Source organism: Phoenix dactylifera, chromosome 1 (assembly GCF_009389715.1).
Source record: "Phoenix dactylifera cultivar Barhee BC4 chromosome 1, palm_55x_up_171113_PBpolish2nd_filt_p, whole genome shotgun sequence".
Taxonomy (NCBI): Eukaryota; Viridiplantae; Streptophyta; class Magnoliopsida; order Arecales; family Arecaceae; genus Phoenix; species Phoenix dactylifera.
This window is the reverse complement of record NC_052392.1, coordinates 37,076,396-37,103,163: the sequence shown is the minus strand read 5'-3', so window position 1 is coordinate 37,103,163 and position 26,768 is coordinate 37,076,396. Positions and strand designations below refer to the sequence as shown.

Genomic DNA, 26,768 nt, shown 5'->3' with positions numbered 1-26,768 from the left:
GGGATTCGGGTAGTTCTAAATACACCCCCCCGATTGCTCAGGACACCCCCCAAAAATTAAAAAAAAATTAAATACTCTCTACACCCCCCCATTTGCTAAGGACACCCCTAAAAAATTAAAAAATCCTAAATTACCCTTCACCCTCCCCACCCCCTCACCTAAATTGCTCTCTACACCCCCCAACCCCCCCCCCCCAAACCCCGCTCTTCCCCTCCAAAACTCCACTCCAGCCGGCTTCTCCCTTCCGCCCAAAAAACTTCGCCTCAAGCACCTCAAGCACCTCGCCGGCGGCCAAACCCCCTCCGTCTCCCCCTTCTCCCTCGCCCAAAACCCCCCGTTCCCCCTTCTCCCTCTCGTCGCCGGCATTCTCCCCTTCTCCCTCTCGTCGCCGGCATTCTCCCGGAACCACCTCCCCGGCCATCTCCCGAGCAACGAGCACCTCGCCGGCGCCTCCACGACCACGTCGAGGTAGCTCCCCGCCCCCCCGCCTCCAGTGCTCCGTTCGGCACTGGATCGCCGAACAGAACCCTTCTGTTCGGCTGAACAGTGCCGAACAGAAGCCCTCTGTTCGGCAACACTCAACCGAACAGAAGCCTTCTGTTCGGCTGCACGGTGCCGAACAGAAGCCTTCTGTTCGGCTGCACGGTGCCGAACAGAAGCCTTCTGTTCGGCTGCACGGTGCCGAACAGAATGGTTCTGTCCGGCTCTGAGCAGCCGAACAGAAGCCTTCTGTTCGGCTCTGTGCAGCCGAACAGAAGCCTTCTGTTCGGCACTGTGCAGCCGAACAGAAGGCTTCTGGTGCCAAATCGCGTGCCGTGCTGAATTTTGTGCCGAACATTTATGTATGCAATTGAATTATTTTCTTTGATATAGCCTAACATTGAATTTCTATATTTTCAGACATGGATCCCCGTCCCGCCAGAGTTAGACCTACGGCGTCAGCTAGGAGACGTCGTGCTAGGATTGCTTCTCCCGAGCCTGCTCATATGCCATCGGACTCTCCTGAGTCAGAGCATGATGATATGCCCGCTAGGGGCGAAGACGATGAGTCCGTTGGACCATGTCCAGGAGGTCCAGAGGATGAGTCCGTCCTGATCAGTTTCAGGACGCATATAGCAGCTTCCATCTGGAGGCAACAGGTATTGTTTATTTGTTATAGCATTATATTTTGTTTATTGATGTTTTATAAAGTAGTAGTAATTATACATTTATATTACAGGAACGAGCTCCACTAAAGTGCATGAACCATACTGCCAAGGTTGGTGAATGGAAGTGGTGGTCTTCAAACCAACCAAATACCAGGTTCAGAGCACTATTGAGGCAGTCGGGCCTCGTAGAGTTAGTACAGTGCTCTTATCGATTCATCGATAAGATTCTGATTTCGGGCTTCGTAGAGAGATGGCAGCCCGAGACGAACACCTTCCATATACCATTTGGCGAGATCACTATCACGTTGGATGATGTATCCGCCATTTTAGGGATTCCTGTCGCAGGTTCCTCAGTATCAGTTTCTCCTGAGAGGATGAGTGATCGGGATGCTGAGGAGCTACTTGTGGAGTTGTTGGGGGTGTCAGCTGGAGACGCGCGTCAGGAGGTACTGTCATCGCGCGGTCAGTCTGTGAGGATGGAGTGGCTGAGGACTCAGTTTCACTCTGTATCTGATAGAGACAGGCAGCAGAGGATAGAGTGTGCAGCACGAGCCTATTTGTTATTTTTGTTAGGCTGCACACTCTTTGCTGATAAGAGTGGGACCAGGGTGCCTATAGCGTATCTGTGTTTACTGCGGGATCTGGATAGGGTGAGCACATATGCCTGGGGTACAGCTGCCTTAGCATATTTGTATCGGCAGTTGGGGATTGCGTCGAGGTCATCAGTGAGACAGATCAGTGGTTATATGACGCTTCTGCAGGCATGGATTTATGAGCATTTTCCAGCACTCAGTCCTCACCCGTCGCTCGAGTATACTGATGCCAGTCCCCGCGTGCACCGCTGGATGCCCGGTACTCCATCCCGTACCACGATGGACCATTTAGTGGTTCTACGTGAGTCATTGGACCTTTTGAGCATCGATGAGGTACGTATCATATTACCATTTGCTTGTGTTTGTCAGTACTTTTAATATGCGATATAGTATTAAACTGAAATGGACCTTTTGTTTTACAGGTTATTTGGGATCCCCATCATCGGCTTCGGGGAGATCGCCCATATATACCCGTCGCATTTTTTAGTGGCTCCATCAAGTGCCTTGATATCGTAGAACCCTATCATCCAGAAAGGGTTCTTAGACAGTTTGGTCGTATTCAGACCATCCCTCGAGCGCCACTAGCCCCTACGCGAGCCAACAGAGGTTCCACAGCAGGCTCGTACCGGATACATTACTCCTATATGGATCAGCTTTGGGAGCGGTGGGAGGACCACGTGCTGAGCCAGGCGAGCAGGAGCCACCCAGTTACCCGGCCATCAGACAGCGTACCGGGATACATGGAGTGGTATCTCCGTATCACGCACGTTGCAGTTCAGCCTCCTCATCTGCGCTCGAGTACTCATTCTGGAGCTAGGGGAGGTCATGATGATGCTGACATGCACCGGCGGCGTAATGCAGCTGCACTCGGTATCAGTACCGACATTGTACGGATGGGTCCCTCAGAGGCTACGTCACTAGGTGCCGGGCACCTATATGATGCTATTTCTCAGATGCATCAGGTACTTCTGGGTGATGAGCCTGGCCCGAGTACAGCACCCTCTCATTCGGATCCAGGACCCTCTCATTCGGACGTACAGCAGTACACGCGTCGACGATGGCATCATAGGGATTGATGATGGAGCCTTTGTAATCTTTGTAAAGCCTTTGATATTAATGAAAAATATATATTTTTGGTACATTTACGTGTAATCTTTGTAAAGCCTGGCCCGTTCTATTTTACACAAATATAACAGTGCACATAACAATCAATCTAACAATGCGAAGACAGATATTTTTTGATTTATATTGATGATGGAGTTTCACAGTACATGACTCTAAGAGGCCAAAAAAATTTACAACTTTCAAAAATTGTACATATATAAATAATCAATCTAACTCTACTGTCTCGCTAATTATAACATTAGGTGAGATGCTCTCTTTGAACTGTTGAATCCGTGCTTCATATGAATTTTCCCATCCGGTAGCACAAGGAAGATGATATTTTCGCCAGTTGGTCGCTACTGGCGGAACGGGATGTCCCGGCAACAAGAACACCTTCAAAATTAGAAATAAGAAAATATTAATAGCTACAAAATTATAAATAAGCAAAATTAAATAAGCAAAATTAAATATTCGCAAGTGTTGTGAACGTAGTACCTCAACAAAATGATTTCCATTTACGAATCCGATAGCGATATCTTTGCGGGATAGAAGAGGTACTGGCACAGAACGGAGAGGTAGGAAGGTCAGACATTGTTGCAACGAGAGATGGTATAGGACAACATTATAGCAGGATGCTATAAGATGACCCATGTCCGGCATAGTCATCCATCTGTCATATGGTGGACAATCATCATAATATGATAATGCATGAGTGATCTCAGCAATCGTCCCTTCCACACCATATAATGTGCGATAGTGGTCCGAATGACATTGCAACTCTTGCAATAAATCCTTCCTAACACGCACCCAGTCATCTTCTCCAAATCCCAGTAAGTCAGCTATTGCCCTAAATCCGCAATTCCCATCAGCTTTTACATCCTTGATATGCTGGATGTATGGTCTCAAGGCAGAAGGAATAGCATCAATATAGATAATGGGCGTATGTGACTGGGCTCTAGTACGAAAAACCTGCAAATAATATCAAATGATAGAAAATATGTAACAATGGCAGAACATGTCCCGTATCGGCACATCTCGGCACGGCACATCCCGTATCGGCACATCTCGGCACGGCACATCCCGTATCGGCACATCTCGGCACGGCACGTCCCGACATGTCCCGTATCGGCACATCTCGGCACGGCACGTCCCGACATGTCCCGTATCGGCACATGACATACCGGCACGGCACGGACCGTCCCGTAGACGTTGTGATACCTATTGTAAGGAAATAAATATTTGGTACTTACCTTTTGCTTGGGCCGTCTCTTTTGAATCTGAGTAGATGGATTGCGGATGGTAACTTTCTCAACACCAGGTGAATAACTATCCTGTCCAGATAGAACCAACTCAAACGCAGACGGGTCACGTCGAGTAGACGTATCAACCTTCAGTGAAGCGCGCCCACGTGAACCGGTCTTCCGTTTTGCAGGCTCTAAAAGAGGTGTACTATCTGGACTTGCAATCTCTCGTAACTTCTTGATCATCTGCAATTGAGAAGCCCCATCTAACTTCTTGAATCGTAGCGCAATCAAATCTAACTCTGCATCACAACTCAACTGAATTGGCTGCACGGGGGGGGGGGTAGGCAGAATATCAAGTTTCCTCCAATGAGGATCTATGCAGTCAAGAGGAATGGGCCGACCTTCCACCCTGTACCGCGCAATCTGGTGAGCACATGGTATACCATGTGTGCGTCGAATAGCGCACCCACAATTTGAATCATCAAATCCAACTGAATTGGCTCGTTTCGATTGGGCGAGGACATGATTTAACGCACTTATAGATATGAAACCTCGCAACTCTTTGAATTCAGCTGGCTTGAAGTTGTGCTGCACTACCAATAAACTCTTCTCCAATGAGGCTTTAACGGAGCTGTGCTGCAACTCAATCAATCCATGTATTCTAGTCCAAGATGACTCGAAACTTCCTTGGCTTGATCCAAGCTGCTTTTTGAGCTTTGCATGTGCACTCTCGACCCTAGTAAACAAATGAAAGTTAGATATAAGAATTGAGGCAAATTAAAATTAAATGAGTCTTTATTTGTGATACCTATTTGTCGTCACATTTCCGTAGTGCCTGCATGTATCAGTCCACGCCGCAACAAATCTTTCCTTGTATTTGCTCAGCCAAGTATCTGACACATACTGTAGTGCATCTGGATAGGTACCGAACTCTCTCTGCAGTGCACTCCAGCGATCATTATACTCGTCTTCCGTGGAGGACAGCACTAGTACATTCCAACTCATAATAAATTTATCCCATTTCACCTTCAATTCGAAAAATTTTTTGCACTTGGCCAAAACATTCCTACTAATATGCCATCTACATAATAAATGTCTAGCAGTAGGAAATACTCTATGAATTGCATTCATCAAAGCCAAGTCTCTATCTGTAACAATCAACTCAGGCAAAACATCATCAGCTATGACACTGCGCAATCTCTCTAATGCCCAAGTATAGCTTTCTTCCCCCTCAGAATTTAAGTATACAAAAGCAACTGAAAATGTCATGTCAGTAGATGTCACCCCCACAATCTCTAAGAGCGGAAGACGATACCTATTCGTCTTGTACGTGCAATCCATTATCAACACACGGGGAAATGCACGGAACAAATCAATGCTGCCAGGGTGTGCCCAAAATAAGTCATGCACAACATCCGTATTAGTACAATTCCTATGCCACTCAATATATTTAGCCTCTGATAATTTATCTAATAGATGTTGCATTTCAGACCTCCCGGCTTTCTCTGCAACCTTAAACCGTTGACGTACATTGTAGATAGTCTTGATAGTCGTAACATTGAGGGCATCTCTTTCCTTCAATGTGGATAATATGTCCTTTGGACGAACCAAACTCTTCGACATATCCACTAACAATTCCGTCTCCTGCTCAGATAATCTCCCTGCATATGAGTGCCCCTCCAGATTCTCTGCAGCGGGATGATTGTGCACTCCACATACGACCAGTAATATCCAATCATCCGCAGTATCCAATTTCTTTCCTCTTAATGCAAAAGGGCATCCACACTTCTTTGTCCCACAGGCAGTCTTTATTCGCTTTTCTTTTGTGGTTCGGTACGTCCCACCCCTCTCACAACCTAACGTAATTCTGGGTTTCTTAGAAATGGTACCTGCATCGGATGATTTGATTACAACAACAAAACCATTTCGCCTCCCAGCTTCACGACACCAATTACACAAGTCCTCTCTACTCTTGAAGATCTATACATTAAACAATTTATGTAAGTACACAGTTGTAAAAATAGCTCGCTAAACTAATACAAAATTGCACAATATATTATAATACCTCGTAAGTTGTAAATTCGCTTGTGTAATCCAGTACAAATTCTGATCCAATTATACTCGATTCGGTTGTAGCATAGCCCTACATATAAAATAATTTATCACCAAGAATTAATGAATCAGAGGATCTGTTCGGCACAAAATTCAGCACGGCACGCGATTTGGCACGAGAAGGCTTCTGTTCGGCTGCAGAGTGCCGAACAGAAGCCTTCTGTTCGGCTTCAGTGTGCCGGACAGAAGCCTTATGTTCGGCACTGTGCAGCCGAACAGAAGCCTTCTGTTCGGTAGAGCGTTGCCGAACAGAAGGCTTCTGTTCGGCACTATGCAGCCGAACAGAAGCCTTTTGTTCGGCGATCCAGTGCTGAACGGAGCACGAACCGTGAAAAAAAAAACTTTCGAAACAAGGTGGAACACGTACCTTTGCGGCCGATTCTTCGTCCCAAATCACTAGTTGCTTGTCCATGCTTCGAATGGGGCTTAAATCTCCTTCAAAGATCGCCTAAACGATGTAAATGGATCGAGGGGTTTAAGGGGGGTTTGAGGGGTGGTTTTTTTTTTCCTTTTCAAAACGAAACGGAGGAGGAGACGGAGGAGGAGGAAGGGGGGTATACTGAGAAAATTTCAAGGGCAATATGGTAATTACACTAAAGGTTAGTTTGGGTATTTTTTTTTTGGTTTTTGGGGGGTGTCCTGAGCAATCGGGGGGTGTATTTAGAACTACCCGTGGGATTCCTCGTCTCTTGTCTTTCGAGGCCGCGGTCTGGGCCTCCCTCCGATTTTTTTAAGCTTATGCTGTTCTCTTGGACCCCACTATGATTGGAGGGGTAGTCGGCAACGTCTTCGCGAACTGACTTGGTGACACCTGAACCGGACCGGCTACGGTTTTTCTACTATTTGGATTCTCCTCAATAATCCCTGTGACGTCTCGTGCCACATTGATTATTCACTAGATAAATTTTGAGTACTTGTATAGATTTGAAAAATCCAAATAATACCTTCCGACTATCCATTTTGAGTGAGGTCTTGAGTTGTTACAAATAGTATCAGAGCGGATCCGACTCATAACCTATGTGATGTAGGAGACACTCCAGCATGGATCCATTAGGGCTGACCACGAGCTGATCATGGTATTTATGAATAATTTTGAACCCTTAGCTTGATGAGAACGTTAGGACTTGAACATGGAGAGTATGTGATGATTCATACATGGTAAATTTTGGATACTTGTACAAGATCAAAAAACCTAAATAATACCTTTCGGCTAGCTATTTTGAGTTAATTCTGCATTACTTTTCAAACTTGGAGAATTTAATTCGACGACTCATTTCTTAAAGGGTACGAAGAAAAATCTTTTACCAGTTCTTTAATTCTTTCAACATCCGACCAGATTTTTGACCTTTTGTTTAAGGCATTGAAGTCAACATTCTTAGCAAATGTTCTAATATTATAGGTGTACATTAATTGAGCAATTATTTCTTAGGCTCGAAACGTGCTATAGATATTAAAATAGTCAAATATAGGAAGCTCATGGAAAGAGTGACGTAGGTGCTTAGATTGTTTCCTTGAAAGCATGTTAAATTTTATCTATTTATAACCTTTACATATTTGGTGGTCGTGCCACCTTTCATTTAACAAGTTTCAATTATGATTGAAAAAATAGATTTACACAGCGGTGATGGAAGTCAAGTAGATCCTGAAGTAAGATCCACTCTTATGTAAATTATGATAATACCTTGCAATGGCAAGCATTGGTTAGTCTGTCAACCAATTAACATTTACCATATCAATATGGTGGATTTCTACAAGTTCCAACTAATATTGTTGACAAAGTCATTAGATGCTAGATAAAAATGATCTGAAATAATTGATCACTAATTTAACAAGTTGCTAGTCCCGCTTGTTTGAAAAGAATTTATTAGCTTAGGATGTAACATCTATCTACCTGTCAATGACGATAGCCATCATGACATATGTTTTGTGTCTTTTCTTTTTTGTGCTAATCGCTATATATTTTCATCATCTTGACAATTTTAGAATTCATGAAGTAAAAAATCATATGAATATAGTCAAACTTCCGTATAAACTATTATTAAAATTCTTTTTTAAATATTACTAATATTATTAGGAAAAAATTATAGGTTGAAAATTTCATAACTATGTTTGATTCAAGCATGAAGCAGGTATAAGAGTATGATTTATGTTTGCCAAACAGTATTTAGGAAGGAGGAAAGATAAAAAAGCTAAGAAATAGTTACGTGGCTCAAAATTGCTTGTGACTCGTATAACCATTCCACGAGAGCTGTCATGCAGGCATTTTTCATAAAGAGTCAATCGTCTATAAATTATTTCACAAAATGGAGCCAGATAGTATTGTTTGGCTCACGATATAACTATTTTCACAAACATAACTTTAGTTTTTTTTCGTTTTTCTTACTTCCAAATCAAATGCAAAAAAAAAAAAAGAAATCTAAGAGAGAATCGCTGCAAATCACCACCCTACCTTTGCTCTTATCACCAATTGTGCATGGCAATTTGTGATTGGTGGAGTACACTCTTTCCTAAGTTGTTTTTCCAAATAAAAGTAACTACCATAATGGTGACGTGAGAACCCATGCGAGCGTGTGTTTATTCTCATATTGGTTATTCACTGGGTAGATCTTGAGTACTTATACAGGATCAAGAAACCTAAATAATACCTTCCAGCTAGCCATTTTGGATGAGATCCTAAATTATTACAAATGGTATCAGAGCAAACCCAGCCTATAATCTATATAAACTAGAAGACACTGCAGCATGGATCCATTGGGGCTAACCACGGCCGATCACGGTGTTTGTGATTAAATTTGAATGGATTTGAACCTTTAGTCTAACGAGTATGTCAGGACTTAAACAGAGGAAGTATGTGAAGATCCACGCGAGCATGTGTTTAGTTCCATATTGATTATTCGTTGGATAAATTTTGAATATTTATATATAATTAAGGATCTTAAATAATATCTTTCGATTAGCTATGATGAAGTGACAACAGCTTGAAATGAGCCTCTAGCTTGTGAGTTCCTTTTCTTATAAAAGGGTTTTTAGATTAAAAAAAAAGGGTATCGTATGCCGAAAGATGGTCTTCTTTCTGGTCACCTTAAACGGTTCAAGTTGACGGGCAGCCTGACCTTTGGCTGGTAACTGTGAGGACTCAATTGTAAGAAAAAATAGTGGGGTCTTTGCCCATAAAGTTGCTTGGATCAGTAGAAGACTTATCAGTCCTGTCCTCGTCGAGGCCATCATAAAAGGCCGCATTCCACTGCCATGTGGAGGCCCGCATGTAATGGTGTCGGCGTTGTTGGTGTTGGATGTCCATCAGACTAAGATGAAGTTAAACAAGTTTCCAGTAGAGTTGAGGACCACAGCATTTCACCAGAAAGTTTTCTTTCTTAGGTTTGACTAAGTACTCTTTAATATTATTTCATAAAAATAAAAAAATATCTTAACATTCTAATAATTTAAATCCAAAGTCTATCGTAGGCATACTATACCATATTGAATGAAATACAAACTACGTACCATCTCGTACCGAAATGTACCGAGATGCATACAGGTCCGTATTAAAATAAAAATTGAAAAAAAGGTTAGAGAGCTATTTCGGCACATAAGTATATTATACCGAACCGATAAAATATCGATACGGTATTTGGTACTGAGATTATGGTGCTTGTTCGGAATGTTGATGATATTTTTATTGCAAACAAATTACCAATTAATTTCTAAATTTTTTATTTAAAAATAAATTATTTTATTATTTTTTGTTCTGATTTGCTAAACTAAAGTAAGTATAAAGCTGGCTCAAAGCAGATGGATCGGAGAGAAAGCTGGGCCCCTTTAATCGGCATCCTCTTCTTGCTCATGTTCTCCACCCCGCTGCTGCCAAAATCGCCAGTGGGATCAAGTGGCTGCGGCCAATTCTGAAATGTTTGCAGTAGAAATAGCCATTTCTGACATTCCTCCTCTGACCATTTCTCAGGGGGTTCATCATCTAAAACTATTGTCTAATGGCCGAGTTGCATGGAGCGTGGAAAAGGTTGACCTATGCTATTAAGATCCTAAGAGGATCTTGTATTATACTTGAGAGGGATTCAAGTACATTTATTAAATGATATCATACATGACCTCCAAGAAATGGTGCTCAACCCTCATCCAGGATTGTTGGTGGATGATGGCTTTCTTTGATTCTTTTATTATGGTTCATACCTATAAGGAGGCAAACAAAATTATAAATTGTGTGCATTTTATGCGACCAATCATGCATGACTTGTATGGTGGGATTTGACTTTGTTCTCCCTTCTCTTCTCTTGAAAATTTTTCTATAGCAACTCCCGTGAATGTGTTTCCATGTTTATAGTATTATAGTTCTACCAAAAATTAGAAAATTAAAGAGAATGTAGTGTTGTTTGTAAATTTGTATATACTGCAGCCATGCCCCTTATCACCTTAAAACTGGCTAGAACTCGGCACCGTAGGATAAATTGAATATATCCGGTTTGAATCGGACGGCCAAAAAAAATTGCAGGAAGAAACTTACGGAATACCTGTAGCACCTCCTATTCTTTCTTTGGATAATTAGGCTCCGCCAACGTGGCAATTTCCACGCCACAGACCCACCTGTACTCAGGTGCGGCTCAGCTGTTTCCGCTCACACAGGAAACAGACCGAGCCGGACAGCTGGAGCCCTCTGCTTGGCTGTTAGACATGGGTCCCGCCATTCAGAAACTTAGTTCAAACGGTGTCTTAACGTCGTCCGAGAAGTAATAAAATAATAATAATAAACCAATTATACGGCGGAAATCCATCGCTCCATCTCCGGCCCCCTCTTCTTTCTTCCTCCGAGGAGAGCCGCCGGCGATGCCACCTCCGTGGCGGCGGCCGATGGACAGCGATGACCGATGCCATGGGCGAGTGAAATTAGATCCAAGGCACCCCTCTCCCTTCTCATCCTCCCATTCCAACAATGCCATCGCCCCTCATCGCCGAGGAGGATGAAGTGGACCGTGCTCTCCTCGCTTCCCGCCTCCTCTCCAGCTCTCCGTCTTCCCCTGTTCTCTCCTCCGCCTCCTTCTCCAGCCAAAACCTTCTCTTTTCTTTCTCCTAGATCCCCTTGTTGGGGAAAAAAATAGACCATCCCACACGTACAATTAAAGCACCCAAATCTGACAACAAGCCTGAGCTCATCATGCAGGCCGAGCCGAGCTCATCATGCAGGCCGAGCTCATCATGCAGGCCGAGCTCAGAAAGCCGAGCCGAGCTCATGCAAGCCGAGCTCAGAAGGCTGCCGAGCTCATCCATGCTGCCGAGCACAGAAGGCCGAGCTCCGAAGACCGAGCTCATGCAAGCCGAGCCGAGCTCATGCAAGCCGAGCTCAGAAGGCTGCCGAGCTCATCCATGCTGCCGAGCACAGAAGGCCGAGCTCAGAATGCCGAAACCAGAAGGCTGCCGAGCTCAGAAGGCCGAGACCAGAAGGCTGCCGAGCTCAGAAGGCCGAGCTCCGCAGGCCGAGATTAGAAAGCTGAGCACAGAAGGCCGAGCTGACCTCAGAAGGCCGACCTCGTCGTCAATATGCTGCGGCCATGCCCTGCAGCAGCCTTACCACACCATGCTTTACTTGCCGGCCACGCCACGACATATCAATCAGGGACCATACCCTGCTACGTCTGTCAACACCTTACCATTCCCAAGAATGTACTGCACTGCACGCCACAAGCAAGCTCTTGCTGCACGCAACCTCCTCCCATGATGGGAACGGGCCATCCACGGCAACTCATTACTTCACACGCCCACGTCCAATCGTGACGGTAACCCATTAATTCGCCCAGTCACATCACAGGTAACCCTGCTACTCTTCCTATAAAAGGGGAGCTTCTCCCTCTAAAAAGGGGGCTGGAGGCTTCTTCCTCCCAAGGAAGGCTTCGGACTTGGAAATACAGTCCCTCTCCTTCTCCAAAATTAAGCCCCCCTCTGACTTAGGCATCGGAGGGCCGGCGCCGGAAAAGCCCGGCCACCGGCTTTTCTGCAGGCCCCCCACGGAGGACGCCGCCCGCCGACGGATCGCCGCCCGCCAATGTTCGCCGGAGCTCCTCCTCCTCGGTTCGCGGCCGCCCCCGGGTCCAATTTCCAGCAACAGTTGGCGCTAGAGGAAGGGCCCGAGTTGTGGCCATGAAACTAAGGAGCAGAGGAGTCTCTGATACCTCCCGGCATCATGCTCCAAGCCCCGGGCGCTCAGTCCAGAATCCACCACCAAGACCTCCGGCAGATCAAGCTCCACAAGTCCAACCCGAGCACTTCGACACGCTAGTGCAGCAAGTCCAAGCGCTAGCCATTGCAGCCTAAAGCCTGCAACAAGTGGAGGCTCCTCCTGTGCCGCCTCCACGGGTTCATGTTAAGCAGAGGAAGAAACTTTCTCCCGAGCCATCTCGAATCAGGTATGGCTCCCGCTACAACGACGTACGTGGGGGCAACTAGTGAGAAGTAGTAGCCCAAGTCTCACATCAACGAGTTGGAGGGAAAAAGAAATAAAAGCTGAGGTCTGGAGAAGGAGAGTTATGTACTCCCTCCTCATGGGTGTAAGTCCTTACGACGGCGCTCGTGACGTTGCTCTCCTTCAGAGCGTCGCCATCACCGAAGCCCCGGCCGTGCACAGAGGGCTGCCGAGCTCATCCAGGCCAAGCTCATGCAGGCCGAGCCGAGCTCAGAAGGCCGAGCTTGTCATCCACATACTGCAGCCACGACCTGCAGCAGTCTCATCCAGGCCGAGCTCATGCAGGCCGAGCCGAGCTCAGAAGGCCGAGCTCGTCATCCACATGCTGCAGCCACGACCTGCAGCAGTCTCATCCAGGCCGAGCTCATGCAGGCCGAGCCGAGCTCAGAAGGCCGAGCTCGTCATCCACATGCTGCAGCCACGACCTGCAGCAGTCTCATCCAGGCCGAGCTCATGCAGGCCGAACCGAGCTCAGAAGGCCGAGCTCGTCATCCACATGCTGCAGCCACGACCTGCAGCAGTCTCATCCAGGCCGAGCTCATGCAGGCCGAGCTCAGAAGGCCGAGACCAGAAGGCTGCTGAGCTCATAAGCGCGAGCTCAGAAGCCCGAGCGTAGAACACCTCCCAGAAAATCGAGCCAAAGAAGGCCGGTGCTGAGCCAAGTCCTGAGGGACTTTGGAGCTCAGGAGCCATCAAAATATCTCCAAAAGGTACAGGACGCCACTTTGGCTTCAAATAATTTCAATATTTTATCTATTTTTAGGTCGGAGAATCCAAAAAACGACCTACGGGTATCTCTATCTCCAACGTCGCCCCGCTCCGAATAAGGGCGCACGATCGCCAACGAATGAAGTCCATCTCCCGTATGTCTCCAAGATCGGATTTCCGACCAAGCTCGGATCCCCCAGTTAAAGGATTAACGTCGATCTCCATCGACTAATCGAGCTCGGCTCGATCTCCATCGACTAATCGAGCTCGGCTCGATCTCCATCGACTATCGAGCTCGGCTCGATTTCGGCTTGATCGTCAACAGACAAGGCCAAAGAAGGCCGCTGAGTCAACCTGGAGCACTTAACTCCAACTGCATGAGAGGTACACCCTACTTGGCACGCACATCTCCATATATATTTGGCTATATTACAGGATGATCGACGACTAGACTACTTCCTTCGCCGGAGCCAAAAAGCTGCTCGAACTCGGAAGTCGGGGGATAGCGTTGGGGGAAAAAATAGACCACCCCACACGTACAATTAAAGCACCCAAATCTGACAACAAGCCTGAGCTCATCATGCAGGCCGAGCTCAGAAGGCCGAGTCGAGCTCATCATGCAGGCCGAGCTCATCATGCAGGCCGAGCTCAGAAAGCCGAGCCGAGCTCATGCAAGCCGAGCTCAGAAGGCTGCCGAGCTCATCATGCAGGCCGAGCTCAGAAAGCCGAGCCGAGCTCATGCAAGCCGAGCTCAGAAGGCTGCCGAGCTCATCCATGCTGCCGAGCACAGAAGGCCGAGCTCCGAAGACCGAGCTCATGCAAGCCGAGCCGAGCTCATGCAAGCCGAGCTCAGAAGGCTGCCGAGCTCATCCATGCTGCCGAGCACAGAAGGCCGAGCTCAGAAGGCCGAAACCAGAAGGCTGCCGAGCTCAGAAGGCCGAGCTCAGCAGGCCGAGACCAGAAGGCTGCCGAGCTCAGAAGGCCGAGCTCAGCAGGCCGAGACTAGAAAGCTGAGCACAGAAGGCCGAGCTGACCTCAGAAGGCCGACCTCGTCGTCTATATGCTGCGGCCATGCCCTGCAGCAGCCTTACCGCACCATTCTTTACTTGCCGGCCACGCCATGACATATCAATCAGGGACCATACCCTGCTACGTCTGTCAACACCTTACCATTCCCAAGAATGTACTGCACTGCACGCCACAAGCAAGCTCTTGCTGCACGCAACCTCCTCCTATGATGGGAACGGGCCATCCACGGCAACTCATTACTTCACACGCCCACGTCCAATCGTGACGGTAACCCATTAATTCGCCCAGTCACATCACAGGTAACCCTGCTACTCTTCCTATAAAAGGGGAGCTTCTCCCTCTAAAAAGGGGGCTGGAGGCTTCTTCCTCCCAAGGAAGGCTTCGGACTTGGAAATACAGTCCCTCTCCTTCTCCAAAATTAAGCCCCCCCTCTGACTTAGGCATCGGAGGTCCGGCGCCGGAAAAGTCTGGCCACCGGCTTTTCTGCAGGCCCCCCACGGAGGACGCCGCCGCCGACGGATCGCCGCCCGCCAATGTTCGCCGGAGCTCCTCCACCTCGGTTCGCGGCCGCCCCCGGGTCCAATTTCCAGCAACACCCCTCTTCGTCAAGTCCAAGCTCCACTTCTCCCTGCAGCCCGCCACCCCCGCCTTGCCTACCTGTCCTCCGGCGATGGCTGGATTCGGATATATAACTCTGCCACCCGGCCGACCCCTGCGTTTCCCATCTCGACTTGGGAGGCCCCGGCCGCGGAGGTGGCATCGCCGCCGATCTGCTCGGGGGCGGACGCGGAACGATGGGTTTCCTCCCTATAATTGAATTATTAATATTATATCAGTAGTTTTCAAGCGGCGTTAAAGCACCGTCGCTCTGTTTCCTGTTTGAGGGGAAACAGCTGAGCCGCACCCCCTGTTCTCGGCTTCGCGGTAGCAAATGCCCGTATGGTCCACCTTGATACCCCCGGCTCGCCGAACAAAGATTTTTTTATTTTTGGGGCGACAACGTTATCGATTTCATTCCAAGCTCTCTGCTTTCCTCAACTCGAAATCTCGCTCGTTTCTCTTCCCTCCTCTCACCCGCGATCTAATTGTCAGGACCCTACTCACAATTCGCGCAGGATTACCTCTCTGGCGCTCTCATGAACTGCCTCCGGGCGCGGGAGGCTTCAACTTCTCTCAGCCATTCCACCTAACACCTTAAGTGCAATTCGAGATTCCTTGGAATCCATTAAGATGATAGGCATCTCCACTGCGTCGCGCTGTTCCTACTGCCCTCCCGGAATAAAGCCCCTTAACGTTTCCTTTTCGACGAGTCTCTCTCTATCCAAGTCTTGGTCCCTGTCGATACCACTCTCTACTACAAAGAAGAGGTCCGGCTGCGAGCTCCGCCTCCACCGCCGCTACCCTTGGTGCCGCGCGGCCAAGACCGGCCCGGTGAAGAAGAGAGCAACGAAGAGGAGAGCTCCGGAGAAGCCGGTAACCGACGATGATGACGGCCTGGTAGAGGCGGTACCCTCGCCAGGCCAGCCATCTCCATTGCCGAAGCCGCCCACAGGCTTCGTGCTGGACCCTCATGGAAGGGTCCTCACGGCTTCTTTAAATCGGTTAGCCACCATTGTAAGTGTCTCTTGCTTTTTTTCCCCTTTCTAATTTATGAACACTATACTCTGTAATATGTAATATTGTGGATTCCACTGAATTCATTGGTTGTTAATCCAACCTTAAACATTCGTCAAGATGCAAGACCAGCATAAAGTGGGGCAGAAAGAGATGAGAAGTTCAGCATGTCATATTGCAATGTGGGAAAGCGAATGCACTTCCACCACATTCTTGCACCTCAGTTCCATGTGAAGAATGCAAAAAGAAATGTGTTCCATGACAATTAGAGGATGAAATAAAGTGTCGGTGGGTTGGAGACTAAAGACAGACGGAGATGGTTGCTTACCCCTTTTCTTTGTTGTGTGAGATATTGTGTCTGCTCAGAAACATAGTTTACTAGCTAATCATGATCCTAAATTCTGTTTTAGATCTTTCTGAAAATACCAATCATACTATAATGGTTCTCTAGAATGGCCATATTCATCATATATAGTTGTATTCTTTAGAGGATGGTGCCAGTGGATGCAGTAGAGATCAAAATAAAACAGAAAGAGGTAGGGAGGTTTAGAAGGGAATTAAACAAAGAATAGGGGGAGAGAGAGACCTAATCTTCGATGCAGTAAGAAATTCTCAGAGCTAAGAGATGGTGACACAGGAGTTAGTCTTTGTGTTGTAGGTGAACATTCCTCCCTGTGGTTGAGGGCCCCTTTCTTCTTCTTCTAAATATTTTTTTTCTTCCATTAGCTAGAGGAGATGTGGGACTGTGGCGGTTTGGCTTTTCTTTCTTTTCTTTTCTTTTCTTTTCTTTTCTTTTTTTTATGTTTCTACTGGCCGGGTTGGCCAGTTCTTCACCTTGTTTGTCATAGTGAGAACTACTTTCTAAACTCCTACCATCTGGAATAATTTCCTTGTTCCATAGTGAGAACTTCTTCCTGTTCTTCTTTTAAATAATTTCTTTCTTCCATTATCTGGGGGGAGATATGGGACTGAGGCGGTTTAGCTTTTGTTTCTTTTCTTTCTTTCTTTCTTTTCTCTTTCTTTTTTGAATGTTTCTACTGGCTGGGTTGGTCAGTTCTTCACCTTGGTTGTCATTAGTGAGAACTATTTTCCAAATTCCTACCATCTTAAGTTGGATTTATAATTTTCTTGTTATACTGATATTTATACTAATACTGGAAATATGTTACAGGTTGATTCTACAAATAATTTGCCTTTAGAATGCGTAATTAGGAGAGTCTTTCAAAGTTCTCAAGGGGATGAGTGCATGCTGCTCTGTCCAGTTGATACGTGAGTATGTGCCTTCAAGGTGTTAAGCAAATTTTCTGAATGTGTGGTCCTCTGAAAAATAAATTGTCTTTGTTCAGGCCTGTACAGATCTTGAAGAGCACAAACTTCAATGGATGGTCAGCTGTATGTCTCTTGTTCTTATTTAAATTGCAAATGCCAGATAAAATTCCATTAACATCAATGTGATAATCTTGATAATCAATTTTTAATGCTTTATGTATTGTTCTATATGAGCATTTCTATGGGTTTTATTTGTCTTAGCTTCTGAATGTGCACATTGTCTTAGTTCTAGATGTTGATCAGCACTGCAAGATAGTATATGGATTTATCTTTGTTTCTGATTTATTTGCTACTTATCTGATTTATCTTCTCTAGTAGTGGGAAGCTTATCTGCTACTAGAATGAATAGGATTGCAATAAATTATTAATCAATAGTGAAAGCTAGCTATTCCCAATTTTCTGTTTTACCATTTTTCTTATGAGTTGATCCTCTTATTTGGTTACTTTGCTTGTAAGCTCACATGATTTCTTTTTATTTTTTATATGTTCCTTGTTGTTCTCATCATAAAACATATCTTATGAGCTTTGTTAACTAAGCTTGGATAGGGTTAAAGGGCTGGATATTTTCTTCTTTTTTGAGAGAAAGCAGTACAAGAGCATCACTTGCAGGATATTTCTTAAAGTAACCCATGCATTCCTCTGACTTTAGGGCTGCCACCTTGTCCTGGGAGGGACTATCCTAACCAAGGCTTTTAGGTGTTAGTCGTTGTCTAGCATCTACAGTGCTATACCATCGCGGGCTAATGCTGGCACTGGGAACATGCACGTGCACATGTGTTGCAAGGCAAACATGCTGATTCAGTGCAGGTTGGTACGGCTCAGTATCAATTGGTACTGAGCCGAACAATATTATTTGTTTGTTTTTGGCTTGACGAAACACAGTAAAGCACTTGCGATGCTGGCAACTGGCTGGCACAATGTTATCCAGTGGCATTTTATTCCTTGACCTTAATTGTTATTTTACCTAGTATTTATACTAGTAAAAAATGTTCATTCTTGTTAGAACTTTGTTTTCTTGTTTGCCTTTTCATTTCTCATTCATTGAACAATATCTATTTTCTTTCTCGTTTGTCCAACCTTCATTTATTGATTAGAAAAACTTTAAAGCGGATACGTTAATATTGTGTTGTGGGTTAAATTCATTTAGTTGATAATTCATAAAAAATCTTTTATTTTGCTATTTATCATAATAGAAACACTACTGATGCCTGTCCGAAGCTTTGCATTAGAAAGGTAAAGTTTATCGTTTGTTGGGAATCAGTTTTAAAAAGCATGCCAAGCTATGAAATGAATCCAAATTTTATTTTTGTTAATTTAGGTGGCCCCTATTAGAGGTAGCCCTTGGTTAAAAATACTTGGTGAAGAGGATCCATAAAGCTGATCCCAAATGCTTGGGGAAATTCTTAATTGTCTTGTACTTGTCCTAATTAGGTCCATGATCTATTTTGCAGGTCAATGATGATGAAGTTGAGGCTATCATTCCTGCTGCTGCATATGCTCTTGCTAAAATCCATATGCATCTTGTATTTAGTGGGTAAAGACCGTTGTGTTTCTTTTGATTAGACTTAATTCTTTTCTGGGTTTTAATGGTTTTCTGTAAGTTTTTGGTAAACAACCTAACTGGTTTTCTGCTTCTCATAATCTACAACAAATTACTGCATTTTTTTCTTTAGATCATTTGACATAATGGTCTTCATTCTAATTTGCTCCATCTGTCTTTCTTGTTCAGATTCTGTTACACAGCAAGGGGTAGCTTTTGCTATTCTGAGGACGACATACTTGAATTCCGCACAGGCAATGTTTCTTTAGATATTACTGTCAAAGGAGATATAGAAATGATTTATGTTTTCTTGCTCTGTAAGTTTAAATTGAAGGCTTTTTTTTTCTGATTGTTAATTAAATAAGTGATGAAGTAGGCTGATAAGGCTGACCTTAAATAGATAGGAATGGAGTCTGCAATCTATGGCTCTACATCATTGTTCTAATCTAAAATTTGCAGCAAGCCAGGATGGTTCCAGCAGTCTCCTCTTAAAAGACCAACAATACAACGTAGCTACAGGAACAAACTAAGACATGGAAGATTTGGCTTAACATTATTTTTAAAATTAAACCATGTCGAGTCATTAGTAGTTGAACATTAGACTGAAACCTTTTACTTACCTGGTTCCTTGCACTCCTTTCTACGTGAAACTCCATGTTTTTTTGATAAATGAGCCTTTTTTCTGTGCATAGTGAGGCAAATGTTTATGTCTATATTATGCTGGTATGAGAAACAGGGGTTAGTAAAGAAAAAAGGGAGCTTGTGGAGAATGTTGCACAATAAAGAGGGCTTACATAACAAGTGGAGTATCACCAAAATTACAATGTTAAAATGGAGTTGTGGTCAAATTAGAAAGAATAGATTGAGTAGTGAGTATATTAGATGAGCTGCAGGAGTTGCATAATGGACAAAATGATGGATAATCATTTTAGATAGTGCATGTATGTACAACAAAATTTGACGGGGCTCTAATATGGAGAGGTACTTTTATTTGTATTGAAGAATGCTCAAAAATGAGGGAAAGACCTAGGGTAACAAGGATGGAGGGTGTGAAAACAGAAAATTGAAAAGCTTGAAATAGGGTAATGCTATTGCTAGAGCAGTTTTAGTTGCTTCCAAAGCACTCAATTAGCATTTTATAGAATTTGCCATCATGCTGTTTAGAACAAAGGTCCATCTATTAGTGTTTTTTTTTAAAACTAAATTACCACCTCTCCTTCCCCATCCACCACTTATCTTTTTATCTTCCTTTTCCCCATCTATCTAGCAAGTTTTCCAAACCCCTTCACCGTCCTTAGCTCTGCCTTTCACCCCTCCCACTGAGCATTCAAGGGTACAAATATAGATCTAAATAATCTAATTATTTGATAATTAGACTAGCGCCAATGTCCACCACTCCCTCTTTGTTGCCACCAACGCTATTGCCTCCTATGATTGCTTCCTTTTCCCGCCTCTCCCTAGCATGTTATTGTTGATGCCCTTATTGTTGCCCCCCTCCCTATTGACCACCACTATGGTGCTTACCTTATCCTTATAACCCTCAAGGTGGTAGTGTAGGCCCTATGTTGAGCAAATGTTACTTTTACATTCTCTTCACTGGTGGGCCACATGTTGCCTTATGTATGGGTGGGCCAGAATGGGGCCTAGTGATTGGTGGTGTCCATGTACTTGTTCTCTAGGCCGAGCTATGTGGAGGGTGTGGCCAGAGTGGGGCCCATGTGGTTACTGAATGGGGATGCGGAATGGATGGGATGGTGAGCGTGTTGGTACATGATTTGGCAGAGGTGGCAATAAACCTGTTGGTGAATGCATAATACTCTGGGAAGAACTTGGCAACATTGAGGGAGGTTGCTGACCTCTGCGAGGGGGTGTACAGATCAATGGGGAGGGGGTACACAGGGAAAGTAACGACGGATAGGGGAGGAGCTACCAACATCAATGAGAGGAGGAGGATTTGGTGTAGTGAGTGTAGAGCTTGGTGGCTAAGGCTTGTCTGGAGCTTAATGCCATTGTTTAGAATAAGATTATCTAGATCATTTAATGCTTTTCATGTTTTTGTTGATCTTTGTCAATGCATGCTTTGGATTAGTGTACAAGTGCTCAGAGGAGGTGATGGCTGGTTGTTGCAGTGCAATGGAGGAGGAGGTAGAGGGGGTTGGAGAGCTCAGCATGGGAGTTGAGAAAAAGAGAAAAGAAAAAGGGTAATGGTGGATGGGATGGAGAAGGGGTAATTTAGGGGATGAAGAAAAGAATATTCGGTACACTTTCATTCCAAAGGGTATAACAATCAAGTGATCTAAAATTCTAAATTGAGTGATCTTGAAGCAGTTAAATTGCTTTGGCAATAGTGTTACCCTTGAATGTTGAAGGCCCTACGTGGAAATTTTTGGAGAATGAGAATTGACTGACTGCATTAGTTGGATAAGGCTGGTTTGGTTGGTTATGGTTATGTTATAATGATCAATCAATTGACTGCATATACTGCCTGTTCCTTAACCTGACTACCTAAACTCGGAGGAATATGTGGCACATGGAGAATATTTAGTTCAATTACTATATTGAACTAAAAATGTCACAATTTTGATAGTATTGGCTGACAAACTGTTAGTTACCATGTACTGTCTGCTGATTTGGATCAAACATGCGGGACTTGGTCAAAATTGAGATCTAGTTGTTCCCATGTAAGGCTGTTGGGTAATTGCATGCCTGAATTCTACATTTCAGATTGTAAATCCGGGAAGGACATTAAATTCTTCTTTTATTGAAATTGCTAGTTTCACTATAAGTCGTTTCGGGTGAAAATATAGAAATCTATTGTCCATCCTTTAATGAAATGGGTTTCTTACTTTGGCCTAGCATGGATCATTAGCCTCCATTTCTTGTGCCCGACCTGCTCTGGAATCTTGTTGGTGCATCGAATCCCGCTATCTAGGGTTTCCAACCAACTTCCAATCGAACTTTTCTTTCATATATGATGAAACCAACGTCAAATTGTAATATTTATTGTTTTCTCATGTCTATAGTCAAATCTTTGTGTGTCAATGATCAACTTAGTGAATCTTCATTGTTAAAGGAAAAGTTTTTAAAGATTCTTTTTAGGTGATTCTGCTTCCCAACTTTTTGGTAGACTTGTTTCCCTTCATCGAGACCCAACTCTGCTCAGTATTTCCTCCTGGTATAGGCTACTGAAGTCTTAACAAGGCTTTCACATGTTAAAGTCTTTGTATAAGAATATGCATATACACAAATGAGGATTTATCATCTTTTCTGCAACCATAGTTCTTGGAGACCGGTCATTTGCTATTCAATTGTAATGTTATACAACAGGATTATATGCATTATAAGTAGAAAAAACTGTTTTTAGATGTTAGTTTCGCTGTATTAGAGTTATGTATCTTACAAAGGGGAAAGTAGCAATTGTTTGTGCATGAATTTGCTTCTTGTTTAAATGGTACAGCTAAATGTTTCACTATGTGAGGTAAATTTAACATGACTTAGATCTACTTGAAGTTCAATGGTTTCTGGAATACAAAAACAGAGCAGATATTTGAATTTATAGTTCCATAAACTGTAAAATTTGTTGAATCATGCAGATGATGGTGAAGATATTGATGGGTTACCTTCTGAAGGTGCAGAGATTACTTGCTTCCATTTGGTGAGATAGCCAATACTGTCTGGGATAATCCTTTTGTTGCTCTATGTTACATTCTGGGGTCAACTTTCCATCAGCAATTTTGTAGTTCCTCTGCTTAGGTGTCCATAGTTCTCTGTGTTTATGCTGTGTTTTACTATGTTAAAATGCATTTTTCTTTTTCTTTATCAGTTTCATCTACATTTATGAGAGGCTCTTCTTAAGCCCTTCTCTAAAGCATTAGTAAGCATGCATATTTTTCATATTCTGTAAGGGCTTTTATGTAAGGCACAAACTACCAAACTTTCTTTTGGTCATCTAAAATTAAGAAATCAGCACACTTTATAGAAAATGAAACCTTTTGATACTGTGACAAGCCAGGGAATTCTTAGATTGCTTAAGGAACTTTTGTAAAAGTTGCCCTAATTGGTCCAGTAAATGGGTATCCATTTCAGTTTGATGTGTTGAAGTAGGATAAGGAAATATTACCTTTAGACCAGATTATGAGGGAGTTTATGAACATTCTAGTTGTCTCATTGGAGGGCCAACTGGTCAACATGGATGCTTATGGGCACAATGTGCTATAAATTAATAAAGAATAGACTATAATATATATTACTGCTGTATCGGACAACAGAGCACTAATATGCATTTATAACACCCCTCAAACTTGTTGGGCAAAGCCATATCCCATTTTTGAGGTTTGGATTTGCGAGAACTGAATCAAGCAGGAAGTGCAGGCAGAATTTTATTGGGTTTGAGATGGTGCACCATCTGCTAGGGAGATTTGTGGTTTGACTCTAACTTCCAGTAATGAGGTTTAAAAAGGAAATGACAACTCAAGCTGTTTGCACGCAACAGAGCTCCCTGGTTCCACTGTAAGGATTGAACAATTGATCATTTTCTACTTAAATAAACCGATCAGTTTCTTTTTTCCAAGAAAAATTCCTAAAGGACATTTAATCCTTCGAATCTTGTTTATCAAGACTGGTAAGACATTTTTTGGTTGCCTTTTTCCCTTATCATTGTCTGTAAATACTGAAACATATTATTTCTAGATTAGGCATTTCAGTGGATACCATAATCAAGTTCATAATGAACTATGAAGTTGATATTATCACAAAATGTCCATAAGACTGCATGGCAAGTCTTCCATTCTAATCCTGAATTGTTGAGATTTTATTTGCAGGATGGGACACAATATATGATCTATACACCATCTGATCCTCTTCTTTTCGTTGCCGTTAAGGTAGATTGTCATTTTTTCTTATATCAGAGATCATTCATGTAGATAAAACTTATCTTGCTAGTCTTTTTCATAAGATATCCTGAAGCTCTTTTAAAGTGCATTTAAAAAAAAATCTCCTTTCCATAAGCGGTTTAGAATTCTGATTGTTAAATCAGATGCAGAAAAGTGACCATTATTTTACCTGTGCAGGACAAAAATGGTTTATTGCAAATTGCTGATGATGTAAGCAGTCCCATCCATTTTTGAATGTCGTGTGTTCTTGATTACTATTAACTAGTTATTGATACTTCTTTTCCATAAAAAAATTCTCTCCCATGTAATGAATGTCTTTTTGTGCTGTCATTATTTGCTAAGACATTGATGGGCAAATTCAGATTCATAATGTGGACACCATATAGTTGGGACAAGGCTGAATGGTTGTGATTATAATATTTGCTAAGAGATTTTGCGTCTGGCATTTTTACCCTCTAATGATTCACTCATTTGCATGCCTCAAATGTCCATTACATTGCATAGATTTGTTCAGAACATGGGTTTCTTTGTTTGGTTGTATGGCCAGCGGCTTTGTTTCTTCACACACCTGCTTCAGTCTAGATTCTGCTTTCAGTGCAATTTGGGTTTGTTGCAGGAAAACCATTTTACTATCCCAAGCTATTAATTTTTCATAGACAAGTGCATCAAGGTGCTACATTTTGATTTCTTGCATATGTTATTTAGCAAAAATTATTTATCGAGAATAAATTTAAGTTAGTCCGCATTAGGAAAGCTAAAGTCTGAACATTTGGAAGTTTTTTCTCAACAAAATGAACTAGTATTGATGCAACAGGTAGGAGAGAATGAAGTTTTGTTATTTAAGCTTAAGTTTCTTACATCTAAAGTTGTAAACAGGATCTCTTGGATGACCCTGCCATCATTGGTGCCATAGACGAGGAGACAGAATTCAATGCGTTGGTGGTATGTAACCTTTGTCTGCTAATTCGGAAGGCACTTTTAAAATGTTTATAACGTGTATGAGTCAAAAACATCCAATTAATGTTTTACTTGTTTAAATCTATTTGGAGAAAAATATCGTAGCCATGCTTCTTTTTGGTGCTCTTTGAACTTGGACGATTGAACCCTAAGATATATTCTTTCCATGTTTATACAACTAGAAAACTTGCTTGTAATCTAGCTACTTTGTCATAATATGCCCTCTTTTAACTTTTGTAGGAGGAGGAGGCTGCTCTTCTTGAATCTTTGCTGCGAGAAAGATGACCACATTCTGCTTACGCTAGAAGAAACTGCTTAACGTACTTGCTTCGAAGATACCCTCAGTAAATAATGAATAAAGTGTAGTTCAAGTATGCCTGATGTTTAAGTGTTGCCTAATTATATACTTCCATGAATCTAAGTACATGTCATGGGGCATTTTCATTTATTCTCTCTCTATCTACATCATCTGTTGGTGCAATTTACTGGCTTATGGCCAATTATCATATAAAACTGGCAAATCCTATGCACAGTCTCATTTCTTGGAGCAACTACATGAAAGCTGATATCTCAAATCCTTGGCCCTTGCAAGTGCTCTTTTCTCTAATGGATGACTGGGAAGGCAACAATACTATCCAACAAATTCTTGGACAAATGGTATCACTCTCAGTAGAACTGAATTGGCAAAATGAGCGGATTCTTAGAATGAATTGGCCGACATACATGCAATTAATTAAGCTGGTTCAGTTTTTGTTGGTTAAGTAGCAATAAAACAAGATTAGCTGAGTAATTTTTATCATGTTCCATTACCATGATAGCTGAATCATGGTATCATGCTAATGTGAGATAGATGCAAGTTTGTTTTTCTATGGAGGTACACAGTGTGGAAGCACTTTCTATAGATTTATCTTTTTCCAGTTGCAGATGCATCAATCATTTTCCTTTTCTTTTTCAAGACAGGCTGCATATATTTTGTTCATGTCGCTTAATTTGGGTGTATCAGATGAAGGCAAAAAATGCATTCAGGCCTGGCAGGGCAGTTCAAGGTCGAATCCAACGAAATAGCTTGTGGTCAGCGTACTAAAAAAATAAAGAACAAGAGTGGGTCTGGAAAGCAAGCATGAGAGAAGAGTTCAAGTGAAATGCAGTAGATATTCTAGAAATTGGTGCATGCGATGCCTTATTTTGAGAGATAAATGTCTCTAAGTCCTTGAAACATACGTCACCAAGAGGGATCTTTGGTTTTTTCAGTATGCTTAACAACCCTAAATAATTCATGAACAGCATTTTCAGAAAAGCAAAACCTCAATGGCATCCAATTCAGTTTTTTACCAAACTACATTAGATCAATCAATTAGTCTACATTTCAATTTACAATCAAAATAATATATAATCCTGAATTGTTGAGATTTTATTTGCAGGATAGGACGCATTATATGCTCTATACACTATATGATCCTCTTCTTTTGTTGCTGTTGAGATAACAAAATTAGAGAGAAGAGAGAAGAAGAGAGGGAAACTAGCTACTTTCTCAAAATAGGGGAGGTTTAATCAGAATGGATGCAGCCCCTGGTGGTTGGCAGCAGTGGCAACTGCGGCGGCCTGATGTCTGGCCTCCAGCGATAACCATGGTGGCATCAAAACCCACATCAGTCGATGATGGGGAAAAAGAAGAGAAAGCAGTTGCTAGATTGGCCCAAAATAAGAAGAATTGGGTATTGCGGCTCATCGGCCGGCAATCAAGGCTTGACTGTGGTAATAGAGCTGGATCGAAGCTTTGGCAAGAAACCCAGCCTATTTCGGTGGTCGCCAGCAGCGAACACCGGAGGAAGAGTTGCTAAAATAGAGTACCCTTATTTCGAATGAATGCCGGTGTCTTATCAAATTAATTCAAAGGAAAACATCGCTAGAAGACCGGAAAAAGAAGAGAGGAGTGGCTTGGGTCTTACCTTAGTCCGGCGAGGTTTCCAGCGAGGAATCAAGAAGGAGACTTGGAATTGGCGGCCATTCTTGGGTCTTCATCGATGGA

The 26,768-nt window shown here is 43.4% G+C and overlaps 1 protein-coding gene across 2 annotated transcripts; it reads left to right on the top strand.

Moving 5' to 3' along the window:
• The first annotated feature begins 15,325 nt into the window (after positions 1-15,325).
• On the top strand, positions 15,326-25,268 carry LOC103702623. 2 transcript variants are annotated; one of them, XM_008785124.4, is made up of 10 exons: positions 15,351-16,021; positions 17,193-17,290; positions 17,368-17,413; positions 18,802-18,884; positions 19,080-19,144; positions 22,484-22,545; positions 23,711-23,770; positions 23,960-23,992; positions 24,659-24,724; positions 24,980-25,268. In XM_008785124.4, exons 1-10 carry the CDS (start codon positions 15,638-15,640, stop codon positions 25,022-25,024), a joined length of 942 nt encoding a protein of 313 aa, XP_008783346.1. In that variant the 5' UTR covers positions 15,351-15,637; the 3' UTR covers positions 25,025-25,268. The 2 variants fall into 2 exon arrangements, with proteins under 2 accessions (XP_026658633.1, XP_008783346.1); XM_026802832.2 differs by lacking the exons at positions 17,193-17,290; positions 17,368-17,413 and having other exon boundaries at positions 15,326-16,021.
• Positions 25,269-26,768: the final 1,500 nt, after the last annotated feature.

Coding starts and splice junctions, on each gene's coding strand:
- LOC103702623 (XM_008785124.4), top strand. CDS start 15,638: ATGATAGGCATCTCCACTGCGTCGCGCTGTTCCTACTGCCCTCCCGGA. Junction 18,885..19,079: donor ATGCATCTTGTATTTAGTGG/GTAAAGACCGTT, acceptor TTTCTTGTTCAG/ATTCTGTTACACAGCAAGGG. Junction 24,725..24,979: donor CAGAATTCAATGCGTTGGTG/GTATGTAACCTT, acceptor TAACTTTTGTAG/GAGGAGGAGGCTGCTCTTCT.